At 37.0% G+C, this 14,396-nt stretch overlaps 3 protein-coding genes and 1 non-coding gene across 5 annotated transcripts; 3 read left to right on the plus strand and 1 right to left on the minus strand.

The window, feature by feature from the left end:
* Positions 1-145: 145 nt before the first annotated feature.
* CDG1 (Protein kinase superfamily protein) lies at positions 146-3,246 on the plus strand. Its single transcript, XM_086238978.1, has 6 exons — positions 146-200; positions 308-453; positions 1,715-1,854; positions 1,968-2,157; positions 2,319-2,707; positions 2,833-3,246. The coding sequence occupies exons 2-6, from the start codon at positions 345-347 to the stop codon at positions 3,214-3,216; spliced, it is 1,212 nt and encodes a 403-aa protein (XP_086095104.1). The 5' UTR covers positions 146-200; positions 308-344; the 3' UTR covers positions 3,217-3,246.
* A 664-nt stretch (positions 3,247-3,910) lies between these two features.
* Positions 3,911-3,982, minus strand: TRNAQ-UUG (transfer RNA glutamine (anticodon UUG)). The gene has a single exon. It is a non-coding gene; the product is annotated as a tRNA-Gln (tRNA).
* A 3,078-nt stretch (positions 3,983-7,060) lies between these two features.
* Positions 7,061-10,913, plus strand: LOC147288978 (DHHC-type zinc finger family protein). The gene is made up of 5 exons (XM_086239470.1): positions 7,061-7,606; positions 8,188-8,370; positions 9,122-9,418; positions 9,768-10,001; positions 10,112-10,913. Exons 1-5 carry the CDS (start codon positions 7,508-7,510, stop codon positions 10,634-10,636), a joined length of 1,338 nt encoding a protein of 445 aa, XP_086095596.1. The 5' UTR covers positions 7,061-7,507; the 3' UTR covers positions 10,637-10,913.
* Positions 10,914-11,653: 740 nt separating this feature from the next.
* Positions 11,654-14,255, plus strand: DRB3 (dsRNA-binding protein 3). Of its 2 annotated transcripts, XM_086239468.1 has the most exons (4): positions 11,917-11,956; positions 12,162-12,448; positions 12,563-12,782; positions 12,884-14,255. In XM_086239468.1, exons 2-4 carry the CDS (start codon positions 12,203-12,205, stop codon positions 13,810-13,812), a joined length of 1,395 nt encoding a protein of 464 aa, XP_086095594.1. In that variant the 5' UTR covers positions 11,917-11,956; positions 12,162-12,202; the 3' UTR covers positions 13,813-14,255. The 2 variants fall into 2 exon arrangements, with proteins under 2 accessions (XP_086095595.1, XP_086095594.1); XM_086239469.1 differs by having other exon boundaries at positions 11,654-12,448.
* The last annotated feature ends 141 nt before the right edge of the window (positions 14,256-14,396 follow it).

Here is a 14,396-nt window from a genome sequence, read left to right on the forward strand (position 1 = left end):
AAAAAAGGATTTATAAGGGAGGTCCTTGGGCCCAAAGAGAATAACCTCATAAAAAAAGGGAGTATATGTATACGAAAAGTAAAGAAGTTGACCAAAGATTTGATTTGATAATAAAAAAGGAATGAGAACGTGTGATATTGGCAAGGTCAGATACAGCATGGATTCCATAAAAGAACCCTGTACTCATCATCCCGTCGTAGGTTGTTTCTTGGGAATTGCGAGTTCGTATGCAAAGGGTTGTGTGTACCCACTACCAAGAAATTTTGAGTGCTTAATTTTGCTTCTTTTTTTCTTTTCTTTCTTTTAGGATTTCAGAAAACATTTTTCACTTCCATTGGAGCATAATGGGCTATTGCCCATGTTTCGGGTTCAGGAAGGGGAAGAAACTCAAGAGCGACAAAGACGTTAACACAACATGCAAGCCTTCGGACGATGTCGTTCAATTGCCTTCCGGTCAGTTAATAATCATTCATATACTTTCCGATACAATATTGATATTATTGGCATTCTTTGTTTTTGCTTTTACCAAACAATGTTGCGAGTTTCCTATCATCAAACTTGTTGTGTCCAGACACTTCAGCCTCAATGCTCATGATTCCATTTTATTGTTGTTTTGATTTGGGTCATGCTATAATGTCTTAATTAGTTGGCTTTTTCTTAGATTTTTCGATTTTAGCTCATTGCAGATATTATAACTGAATGGGATCGTGCTCATAGAGTTTGTCGTGTGTTCTGTGCATGTTTCTTATTTTCTCAATTTGGGTTTTTTCTTTTTCTAATTTACCACTGGTTTCTGATTGAAGTGGCATCCTTTTTGATCGAAGTCCAAAGTTCCACCCTTTTGTGCTTTAATCCACCATGAAAAGTGAAAAAGATGGACTAGCACAAGTGGGCAAAAATATCAAATTAAATTGACACTTCTTAAGGGTTTGCAACTTTTCAATTGGGCTGTCTAGCATGCTGGAATTTCACGAGGGAAACAGAAAAAATAAGTGATTTTGGCACAGTGCATTAAGTACAATAACATAGCTAATGGCAACTTTCTGCTTGACAGAACAATGATTGGATGTATATTTTTGGCTTGTGCATGAATGAATGAGTAGGGCTCTAGCCAAGCAGATTTAAATTTATCTCGAGAAACATTTGGTCAGAGCAACTGCACAATTTAGTTATGTTGTAGTTAGAATTCCACAATGGTACTTGTTGTTCTTTTCAGTTTTGATACAATATGATTCTTATTGTGCTCAATCAATGACATCTTATCCTGAGAAGTTACATTGTTATAGTTGTTTTAGCAACATGAAGATTCAGATTATGAGAAGATGATTTTGATTGACTGAAATCTTAAGTGAATATGAGGAAGAAAAATTCTTGAGTGAAGATGGCCACCCTGGAGAAGTTCTGGCTCTGTGAAAGCTTTTGCAAAATGGAAAAGTTACAAAGCTAGCCTAGCTTATTGTAGGTTTGAACTCAGCAATATATAGTGTAGTCAATGCCAGTCCTTAAATCCTACCAAACACTGAATATCCAAAACCAAAATCAAAAATTAAATCTTAGCTGCTAGCCTGCTAATGACAATTATTTATTGAAAAATTCCGTATTTTGCTGAATTTAAATTTAAGATGCTCTACACATTGAATCAAATTACCCTGTACTTTGAGATAGTTCTGCTTCCTTTATCGAACTTACAGATGTTAATGAATCTTATAATCAGCTTCAGAAGATGTGACTAATAAGGCTCAGACATTCACCTTCCGTGAGCTTGCAACTGCAACTAAAAATTTCAGGACAGAATATTTTATTGGGCAAGGTGGATTTGGGGCCGTATACAAAGGGAAATTGTGCTCCGGTCAAGTAAGTGTTTCAGCGGCTGACTAACTTCTTTTCTACTTGTTATCAGACAAGGCTGGTGATATCTTTATCCCATCATTTTAGACTTTTAGTGATAGTGGTGGTTTTTTTGGCAGCTTGTAGCTGTAAAAAAACTGGACCAGACAGGTGCTCAGGGAGAAAAGGAGTTTCTGGTGGAGGTTCTGATGCTTTCTCTTCTGCGCCACCCTAACCTTGTAAATTTAATTGGTTACTGTGCTGAAGGGGAGCAGCGCCTGCTTGTCTATGAATACATGCCCTTAGGGTGCTTGGCAGATCACCTTCATGGTACACTTTCTAATGCCATTCAATCTATGGGGTCTAAACACGCTTCCGACCCATAATAGTCTAATTCTGACAAAATTTATGTCCAATGCTAATCATGTTACCTACATTTATCTTGTAATTTATAAAGTTTTCAAGTGACGATTCCCTGTAATTGTTGTCAGATGTTGCAGCTGGTAAGGAGGCACTTGATTGGAATACAAGGATGATGATAGCTGCTGGTGCAGCCAAGGGCTTAGAATATCTTCACCATGATGCTGAACCACCTGTCATATATAGAGATGTTAAATCAGCCAACATTTTATTGGGGGAGGGTTTCCACCCAAAGCTTTCTGATTTTGGGCTTGCAAAATTTGGTCCAACTGAAGATAGATCACACGTCTCCACCAGGGTCATGGGTACCCATGGTTACTGTGCTCCTGAATATGCTAAAAGTGGAAAGTTGACAGCAAAGTCTGACATCTACAGTTACGGGGTAGTCTTGCTGGAGCTGATTACTGGACATAAGGCTATCGATAGTAGTCTTGGTCATGAAAAACATCTTGTTGAGTGGGTAATTCTATATATATTTTATACAGATGCATGTGCTCAAATGTTTCTTAACTGATCGAGTAGATATATAATTTGGTTGCTATATATGGTTTATCGATCTTATCCTATTTCCTTGTGAATTTGTAGGCACGCCCTTTCATGAAAGAAGAGAAGAATCTTGCGCAATTTGCAGATTCAAAGCTTGAAGGTCGGTTCTCAATGTCTATCTTGAGGAAAGCTTTAGAAGTGGCTTCTATGTGTCTCAGAGAAGATGCCAGTGCTCGGCCTTCCATGAGGGAAGTGGTGCTTGCTTTGAATTACTTGACATCCCATCCGTATGCACCAAAACCAAAGGAGACCAACAAGCTTCAAATAAACAACTCTCCAAATGAAACAACAATGTTAAACAGGGACGAGTTGGAGTTGGAGTTGGAGAGAGAAAGAGCTGTTGCAGAGGCCAAGATGTGGGGAGAGACTTGGAGAGAAAAACGAAGACAAGCTCCACAGGAGAGTCTTGATCACTTTAGATAACTATATATTCTATACTGCATGCCTGGGTTTTTATTCCCCCATCCTGTAGAGTTTTTCATAGTATAGACGATTTTCCATTAAAAAAAAAAGATTTGGGATTTTTAACTTTGGTTGGAAACATGCAATCCAATCCTTGCCTTGAAAACAATGGTTAGAAGCGTGGCTTCATTTGGTATATCTTTTTCCTTCAGTAGCAGGTCCATTCAGAACAAACATTAATAAGGTTGGAAAGATTGAAGGGTAATACCAACACTTGTCTCTTATCTATGTTCAATGCTTTGGCTTGTGTTTAGTTAGTGATCATTGTTAGTTATTTCTGTTTGCTGTTGTACGTATTCCCTCCAAGTTGGGCCGTTTTTTCTTTTCAATGAATTTTCGAGTTACAATAAAGAAAAAGAAAAGAGCATGTTTGAGCATACCAAACCAAAGTTGCCTATGGCACTATATTGAATTTGTTATTTTGGAGAGAAGCAACTTCCTGAGTCGCATACATTGCATCCCTCAGTTTTATGATATGTCCAAAAAGTAATCTGAACTAGAAACTAGTACCAAACTCCCAAGCCATGAAGCCAATTGCAATTTTGTGATCCAGAGGCATCTCTTCCTATGCTTGTATTAAAAAAGAACCTGGTGGCAGTGAGGAGATATGTCTGGGTTTCAGAAGAGATTATAAAAAATTATAAAACAAAAGAGAAGGTCCCACCGGGAGTCGAACCCAGGTCGCTGGATTCAAAGTCCAGAGTGCTAACCACTACACCATGGAACCCCCAATGACACATCTCTTCATCAACTACTCACGTATTCCAAAGCTCCCTTCTCTGGATAATAAAATACCCACGTCATCTCTTTTTCGGACACTCTTTTTCTTTTATTAATATTCTGCTAATCCCGACAACTGTTAATCGGATAGATCCGAATATCCGATTGATTCTTTTTAATAAAAAATAAAAAAAGAGTAACAACGATTTTTCAGCCATCATTCCAGTCTTATTGTATTCAATGTAGTTATCAGAGGGCAGTTTTATTAGTCTATCAGATCGATTATTGATTAACAATTAGACTGGACTTGTAACAAGAATTTGTCCCTTCACAATTTTCTAACTTTTGGCCCTACCTCTTGTCTTTTTAGCCCAAGTAGCAAATGTGACACTTTTGTTGGATGTGACTTATATAAGTTCCTTAATCTAAGTAATTTGTTAGATAACTTAGATTATACACTTTTGTTGCATTAATGCTTTTTTAATTTAGGTTCGTTTATTAGATTATGTTATCTAAAACAAGATTATGTTATCTAAAACAAGTTTGTTGCTTTTCTTAGTATTTAATTATTTATTAAGCAATTGTTGAGGGAGCTGCAGGCCAGGCACACATGGCTTGTCCAAATTCCAAAGTTAAATTTTGTGTTAAATGGGCAGGTGCAAGTGGTGCAACTGCAACCATCATTTGATCATGGGGTGACTGTAAAATGGAAGGAAGAGTAAGGGGTTCATCATGGCACTTAGGAATTAGATGGTGGACTACTGCTGTGTGACAACGTGAGCTTAGCTTATATTATATGTTATTTGCATTAAGGATTATACTGATGCGATACCAGACTCTAAATTATATATAAAATCCCATTTTTCCATTATATTATTAATAAAAAAATAGCCGAATTAAACAAGGAATTTATTGAGCAAAAATTAACCAAGCATCGAACGTGTGGGTTGTTGACTTGTTGTGCCCTTTACCTCCATGACAACTGTTTACTAGATGTCTTTCTTGCTTTTAATAGTTCTTGTCCTTCACTTCAAATGCCAGACGGCAGCTAACCATATTCAAAGTTTTCACGATGACATCATTTTTACGAGATTTTATTTTATTTTCTTCTTTTCAATGATTTTTTTATACAGGTTAATAACTTAATACTGGATACTGGATTACAATTTACATCTAATATTTCATAAACAACAATGAAACAACTACGTCCTTCATCCCATCAGTGAATTATGGGCATCAAATTGAATTTTACCAAATATTTGAATTTTTTGATCGAAAAGTTATTAATTCAAAATTATAATCAAGCTTTAATTAGCTTATGCGTGTCCATTTGGCAATGATTCTTGTTTGCGTTTTTCCAGTGAAGTATATAGTTGTCATAATTATGGTTCTATAATAATGAGTAATGTCTATGGAACTCCGCCTACAAAATCATAAAATAATAAAAATAAAAAAATATATCCTCCGCCTAGCAAAATTAGATAAAAAGTTAATCTATAAAACTTCACGACATTGACAATGTTTACGTTATTGTGGTGAATATTATTTTTTTGTGTAAATTAAGCCCACCAATACACTGTGAAGAGCAACCAAGGAACCCATTAGCCAACAAAGTTGTTGTGAGTATTAAATGTCAAGAACCAACGTTTATTGAAATATTGGAGGTTTAAAAATACAAATTTTGACAAAGTACTAATATTAAGAGGAATTAGATGGAAACTTTGATTTAAATGTTTATAAACAAATATAAAAAAATATTGTATAGATATCCTACTCGCTAAGAAAAGAAATATTATGGATATTACTGGTATTTAATATTATATTTTGTCCGCTAAATCAGATCTTATAAATTCTAAGATGTAATGAAATTTTTATAAACTAATAGAACCCAAAATTTATAGACTCATTATATTTCTCTATTAACCATTATTTTATTTATTTTTTATTTTTTTTGTTTTTTTTTCCGTCCACTAAGGTCTATTAGATAGTTTCAGTTCAATTGTAAATTGTAATTGTATAAAAATTTTATATGCAAATTGTGACACAATTACACCTCTTGAGTTGCTTTTACTTAATATTATTTTTTTATTGATACTTATTTTCTTTCTTAGAATATTGTTCATTGTTATGATTTAAAGTTTATCTCATAAGTAATAGACCAAAATAAAAAACTTAAGAACTAAACCTTAAACCATAAGAGCATCTCCAACAAACTCTTCAAATGATTTTGAATGCTCCATTTGCTGTGCCACATAGCAAAAATGTACTTTAACAAACTCTTCAAATGAACTCTTCAAAATAGAGACCCAAGATCAACTAATCAAATTTGAAGAGTGAAGTAGGCTCTTCAAATCAAATTTATTATTAATTTAAAAGTTGTTTAATGTTTAAAATTTAATATAATCATAATAAAAATTAAATTTTGTTTAAATTTGAAGAATCTATTAAAGTGAATAATTTTCACTTTTTAATTTTTATTCTTTAAATTGTTACATAAGTCAACAAAGTGGAATTTAAAGAGTTAAATTTGAAGAATCTCTTGAAGATGCTCTAAGCTTAAAACCCACCACTTTACACTAATAAACTCTAATAGACAAACTTTAAACAAATTTATAAAAAAAAAAAAAAAAACAAACTTATACAAATTAAAAAAAAAAAATCGAACTGAAACTATCTATAGCCTATAGTGTGGAAATAAATGGAAAGAAAGTTTGGAGGTTGTAAATAGTTTGACTCACATTTGGAGTTCCAATAAATTTCTAGAATTTATATTTGAATATTTGAAAATGCTGAAAGTGATAAACTGATAATATTTGCATTGGTACACCGTACACGAACAAACTTTTATTTTTTAAAAAGCTTAAATACAAGGACATAGTTGCCTAGTTGGTAACAAAATTTATTATAAAATTAAAGTCAGAATTATAAGCTATTATCTGTTTTTGCTTGGGTTTGTAAATTCTTTATGCAAAGTAATTTGCGCTCACCAAACCAAACACAGAAATGTAATTTTAAAAAGATATTAAAGCTAATAATTGGTGAGGATAAATTGAATAATTGATTGGAAAAATTAAAAACACAGACGAAAGGGGCTGAAAACCAGACGAGAAGGAAGGGCTGGTCACATTCTGTGTTGAGAAAAAACTAAAAAGGGCAGAGAGTGACTGGGTTCACCCACCACAGCCACCCGGTCCATCCCCCAGCCTTTCCTCCCAATCAAACCGCGCCACGTCAGTGGATCCTCCCTGTAAAGCACAGACACACAGCAGTGATAGAACCTCGTCTGCTCAGTGCGAACCAAAACTAAGCCCCAAGAATGAAGAAACCCTTCTGCTCCAACCCCACCCGCATGCCTTGTCGCCCGAACCCGACCCATTAGCCGCCCGAGAGAGAGAGGGAGAGAGAGCTTCAGCTTCTTTTCTTCTAATTATAGATTTGTGGGTGTTTGTTTTTCTCCGCTGAGTCATAAGCGAATAGACATTATTGTATCGAGGATCTTATTGAGCTGAAAGGCCCGCTGAGCAGAGCAGAGATGTACGTGGTGCCTCCTCCTCAGCGATCGGATCCGGCTCCCGGATCCGCCGGCGCCTCCAGCGATTTGCGGGTTTACCAAAATTGGAAAGGCAGTAATGTAAGATTCCATTTTATTACTTCTTTCCCCCTCCTAAATTACTGTTTCTTTTTTCGTTTTTTCTCTTTAGGCAGATGATATATATATATTTTCTAGATTATTACTATTTTTACATTATTGTGATTGTTACCCACCATTGCTGATATGTTTTTTTTTCTTATATTTATTTTTGGGTAGATGTTACAGTCAAGGCATGAAATTTCTTCTTTTGCCCCCGCGAAAAATTTATAAGTAATACGAAAAGATAGAAGCAAATTAGTAGATTTAATAGGAGACATTGCATATAACAGAAAAACAATGGAGGGCAAGAATTCATTTGGATGACCCCGTACTTTTGGGACCAATGCAAGGATGATCATGAAGACGACTAAATTTATGTAGATTAATATGGAATTAGAGTATAGATGGCATTTGTTTATGGATTGCTAAACATATAGAGCTTATGTTTTACATATATTGGAAGGTCAACCTTTGTTCGCTTTTAGAATCCAGATGGTGCTTATCGGACGGTACCTTGACTAGTCATCAATGGAATTACAAGACAACTTATATATATTGTTCTTATTTTTGCTTTTCTGCAGATATTTTTTCTTCAGGGGAGGTTTATCTTTGGACCAGATGTAAGATCGTTGGGGCTGACCATATTTCTAATTGTTGCCCCTGTCGCAATTTTCTGCATCTTTGTTGCTAAGAAGTTGATGGATCATTTTTCTCATCACTTGGGAGTATTGATAATGGTTGTTGCTGTTGTATTCACAGTTTATGTGAGTTCTCTCTCTCTGATTCACACACCACTTATTTGTGTTTCATATATATATATATATGTATGTATTAGAATGAAGTGTTATAGTATGTTGGTATTGGACTGTTTGGCATGCTCAAATGACAATGATAAGTTGCATATAACTTTCTTTTGGGAGTACAGTGTTAAACTGGTTTTTTGTTGGACATAAAAATTACTACCTATAGTTGGAGACCAGGGAGGAGCATGGTAAGTTATGGATGAATGCATTTGTAATGAGATATGACTGGCATTGGTCTAGATTTTTTTGGTGATTGGTTCTCAGGGAGCATGTCAATGTGCACTCATTGGGTGTATGATGTGTATCACTTAAAGAGTAATTTCTATGGGTTATTGTTATCGAGACAGTTTGTAGGTTGGTATGGGATTTACTTTCTAAAACCTATACCACTTTTGAAAGGCTCCAATCTGATTCTAAGTTGTTGAATCTATTTTGGTATTGTCAGTTTTGTTACCTTCATATGAATCTTTATAGAAGTAAATGATAACCAGTTAGGTTTGTAAGTTTTTTGTAACAAGTTCTAATAGTGCTTGTATGTAAAATTGTGCCTTCAAAGGCACCATTCATCTATTCTAGTATTTGTTTTTCGGTACATCTTTAGTAGATTTGAGAGTTGGCCCCGGGAATCTGCATGCTTTCAGTACATAGTCATAACTATAGAAATGTTGTAGTATTTGCAGTGCGGAAAAATTGACACCAAGTTCTTTTTCAGGATTTAGTTCTTCTTCTGCTAACCTCTGGAAGAGATCCTGGTATAATTCCCCGTAACACACACCCTCCGGAGCCAGAATGCTTTGATGGCAATGTAGAAGGGGGGGCCGGACAAACTCCACAGTTACGCTTGCCTCGCATCAAGGAAGTAGAGGTGAATGGAATCCCTGTTAAGATCAAGTACTGTGATACTTGTATGCTTTACAGACCTCCTCGCTGCTCCCACTGCTCAATATGCAATAACTGCGTAGAACGATTCGACCACCACTGTCCCTGGGTTGGGCAGTGCATTGGGCTGGTATGTGATCCTTTCCTTAGAATTATGTGACTGATTGCTCTGCTGATGAATACTGACTCATACAAACAGATACACATACACATACACACACATGTGTGTTCATGCTTTCATACTATATAGTATATACATACATACATACAATATACATGCACATATACATACATACATTCATATATTCTTCCATACATACATGTATTAATGGGAAGAGCTACATTAAGGTTTGGGGGCCATGCCCCCAGAATTTTTTAATAGACGCAATATTTTTAATATATGAAAAATGATACTTTCAATGTGTGAAATTTTGAATATATGGGAAATGTTTCTGAACCCTCACTAAATCTTGGTGCAGAGAAATTATCGATTCTTCTTCATGTTTGTCTTCTCCACGACCCTTCTTTGTATATATGTTTTTGCATTCTGCTGGGTGTATGTTAGGAGGATCATGGGAACTGAGGATACAACAATTGGGAGAGCACTGATAAAAACTCCAGCCTCTATTGTGCTAATAGTTTACACTTTCATATCAATGTGGTTTGTTGGTGGGCTTACTGCCTTCCATTTATATCTCATCAGTACAAATCAGGTGAGAGACCCATCTTAAACATGTTGCAACACTTTAGCACAGAACTTTATCTGTGTGATTCATCTATTAGTATGAGCACAAGCTTATATTTATGTGCATTGTTTTTACAGACTACGTATGAGAATTTTCGATATCGATATGATAGGCGTGCCAACCCCTACAACAAAGGAGTGGTTGATAATTTCAAGGAGATATTTTGCACCACCATTCCCCTGTCCAAGAACAATTTCAGGGCAAAGGTGCCAAGGGAACCTGGGCTACCTCCTCGATCAGGGGGTGGGGGTTTTATGAGTCCGAATATGGGAAAAGCTGTGGAGGACATAGAAATGGGCAGAAAAACGGTGTGGGGAGACATGGGTGCTGGGGCTGATCATTATGAAGGGCAACTTAACAGCAATGATCGCTTGAATTTAAAGGATGGCGAATTAGGTGAAGTTTCCCCAGATATAAGGACTACAGTAGATGAGACTGTGGATCGTGCTGGATTACATCCTCGGCGATCCAGTTGGGGAAGGAAAAGTGGAAGTTGGGAAATGTCACCTGAAGTTCTTGCTTTGGCAGCTAGAGTCGGGGAACCAAACCGCATGGGTGGGAGTAGCAGTGGTGGCTTGACAAATGAGAACCGACAGACATAGGAAAAAAATGTGACAGACGAGCAGAGTTGTGAAATGGAGAATCTGATTTTGCGCTGCAGAGTGGTGGTTTGGGGTTCGTGCGTGGTCATTTAACTTCCACATTAATTAATATTATGTGCAATATGGTTCAGGTCTTTGTAAGTGTTGGTTTGGCCATTGTGCTTTTAGGAAGGAATTGTGTGTTGTATGAGTGAGCTTTCTTGTTTTTGTCTTGCATTTTGGAATTAGTTAGTTCCTAATTGTATTGCAGTTGTGGAGTTAGTGCTCTCTCTCTCTCGCTCGGTCTCTATCTCTCTCTTTCTCTATGTATTAGGTATCAGGGGTAATTTTTTTAAAATTTTTATTTCAATGGTTCAATTTGAATTAGGCAACCATTGGGGTTCACCTGCTGCTTTGCCTATTAAAACTGGGTTGGCAAGTAGGATTAATGTTTGGTTAGTGTTCAGTACGTACTCCTCCCAGGAAGGAAATAGATATAACGTACGTTAAATTGTTAATTAGTGGGTAGTCTTGGTTGTGGAAACTGGAAAGGAGGGAGCCAGCCAGCAATCCAGCTGCTGCATAAGAATATATGTATTGAATATTTGAATATATATATTTCTCAGTCAGGCTTCAGGCTTGCATTGAATATATACTGATCCTTTTCCAGCAAAGATCAGAATGAAAGAGCTATATGTATTATTATTAAATCCCCAAAAGTCAAACTGAGAGAGGTAACTGTCTGGCCGATCTAATTGCATAATAAACTTCAAGGCTTTCATTGTTACTTATAACTTATAAGCAGATATACATGTATCCCTCTTGCAGGGACTGTTGTGTAATTTGACCTTCTCTCCTGCACGAGAGAGTAGCTGGTTTTGACCTTTTTGCTTCTTGCCAAAAGAAAAACGATGAAGTTATCAGTTATCACCAAAAAAAATAGAGATGAAGCTGTTTCTTGACTCTGGCTCAGTGGCTCCTCATTCCTTGTTGCTAGAAAGTAGAAAGCTGTGCTGTAACGGGAAAAGATTTGATTTGAGTTAGAGAAAAATAAAACAGTAATATATAGAATCGTGTTTCCCTAGTTGGTAAAAATCTCAAAAAGAAAAAAGGGTAAGAAAAAAGGAACCAAAACGGAATAAAATAATGAAGGAACGTAAAGGGAACATAAGAGTAATTAAAGCTCCATTTTGACATTTTCACTTCACCTAGTTAAATTACATTCAATACTTCCTTCTCTTTCTTCCCCCCCTCAACACAGAAGACATTACTATTAGATGCTTCTGTCCAGAGAGACAAGACCCCCCAAGCCAATGTAGGAGTGAGAAATCTGGTGAAAAGGTGGGCTGCTCCTTCATTCTCATGTCTTAGTTTTGAGTAGTTGAGTTCATTTTCTGAGCCTATTTTAGCATTTTTGGCCATTTTGAAATGGTGGGTTTTTCTTTATGTGCTGTCTTTATAGATTATAGTGTTCCTGCTTTCCTTTCCTTTTAAGATTGTGACTGTATGGAATGATTAATGGAAATGATGATATGGGTTCATGTAGATTTGATTGGTTTGTTTGGATGATTTTTCAAAGCCGATATCATGTATAAGAACCAGCTGCAGGAGCTTGCACAGAGAAGCTGTTTCAACCTGCCTTCATATGCCTGCGTCAGAGAAGGACCAGATCATGCACCAAGATTTAAAGCTTCTGTGAACTTCAATGGAGAGATCTTTGAAAGCCCAAACTACTGCACCACATTGAGACAGGCAGAGCATGCAGCTGCAGAAGTTGCTCTCAATGTCCTCTCCACAAGAGGCCCTTCAAGGTCTCTAACCGCAAGAGTTCTTGTAAGTTTCTTTCCCAACTATATATTTTGAATTACTTTTAGCAAGTTTGATTGATTAATTGCTTGAAGCTATTTTGTCCCTTCATTTCATCCTTATTTGTGGATTATGATCAAGGATGAAACTGGAATTTACAAGAACCTCCTCCAAGAAACTGCTCACAGAGCTGGGCTGAAGCTCCCTGTATACACCACTGTAAGATCAGGTCCTGGCCATGTCCCAGTTTTCACTTGTACTGTAGAGCTTGCTGGCATGAATTTTACAGGGGAGGCAGCCAAAACCAAGAAGCAAGCTGAGAAGAATGCTGCAATTGCAGCCTGGTCTGCCTTGAAAAAAAGTATATTCTGTTTTCCCATATATATTTTCTCAGATGTTTCTCATGATTTGTTTTGTATTTTAACAATGTCATATGTCCATTTTCTTTTTGTACAATGCCAGACTTGGGGTCATTAACAAATATAGAAGCAGACACTGCTGAAGAACAGGACCAAGCAGTTGTGACAAGGGTTCTCTCAAACTTTAGACCCAAAGATGATGGCAAGCAATTGAGGAGGAGAGATCCAATTCAAGCAAAGAGAAGGATGTTCAGGGGTCATAGAGACATTAATGCCTCTACATCATCATCCTCCACGCCAACCAACTCTCTACAGAATCAACATTGGAGGCTCATAGATCTGTTAACGGCTTTGGTTCCACAAGTTTTAACAGAAAAACACAACTGCTTTGCCTCTCTTCTTCCTCCACCCCCACCTCCAACAGCGTCAAAGATTTTGCCACCAACTACTACACTCAACAAAGAGAATTCCTCTTCCTACATATCCACCAATATGAGGCCCATCCCAGTACAAGTGAGAGGCAGATCACAAGTTACTGTTCCACCTCCATTGGAAGACCACCAAAGGGATGAGGAAGAATGGCTTGGTAGAAAAGCAGATATGAGGTGTAAGAAGCTCATTGAAAAGGAGGGTCCTTGTAATTCAAATTCAAGTACAAAATTTGGTTCAAGTTGTGCATACAGGCAAGTTGCTATGTCTAATACTGTGAGGGCATCATCAGGTCCAAATAAGGCACCACCTACGAGTATGAGTACCCACATGGGGTTTAGAAGCATGCAGAGTAGTGGGGGGTTCCATCCTCACAGGATTGCCCCAGCAGTACAAATCAGATCGGTGATCCCAGTTTGTGCAGCACCACCAGCAGCAATCAGAGCCTCAGTAGCAGAATCAAACCCAAACCCACCAACAATGAAAGAAAGAGAAAGTAGGAGTCCACAATTATTAGGCTTGCCCTTAACTGCTTCTAGTTCAGTGTCCACGCAACCAGGAGCAGAGGTCTCATCAGCCAGCTCAAAGTTCAACATGCCTTGACCAGCAAGCTGGGTTCTGAGTTTTCAACAACCTAGCTAGTACAGTACTTGTGAGGAAAAGACGATATGGTAATCTAATCATAATTACACTTGTCTTTCTAAATACTTCATGGGATGTTCACTAAGCTTGTGCTTGTGCTTAATTAATTATGGTGTCGATCAGAAACCCATGATTTTGTCTCATGGTGGAATTTTTTTGTAAAATATTATGATGGAATCTTATATGATTTTCACCTTGACATAAATGATGGATGCATTTAAATAAATTACTGCTCAGAGAGAAAGAGGGCATTAAATGAAATATGGAGGAGTGGGTTGCAGTTGCAGAGGATAAGAGAGGGAGAGAGAAAAGGTAGGGGGCAGATGAGGGTAGCAATGAAGGCAGCCTGAAGAGGACCAACAGACACTTGTAGCGATTAACACAAGCAATTAATTTACCCTCAGAAATATTTAATGCTTCTGTCTTCGCCATTAATGCTCCTCTTGCACTCTCTTGAAGACCTACCAAAGACACAGACACCTTTTCTTTCTTCTTATCTCTTCATCGATTCCTTCTGTTTATTTAATAGCCTCTCGGCCCTCTCC

Source organism: Dryas octopetala, chromosome 4, assembly GCF_963921425.1.
Source record: "Dryas octopetala chromosome 4, drDryOcto1.1, whole genome shotgun sequence".
NCBI classification, from domain to species: domain Eukaryota; kingdom Viridiplantae; phylum Streptophyta; class Magnoliopsida; order Rosales; family Rosaceae; genus Dryas; species Dryas octopetala.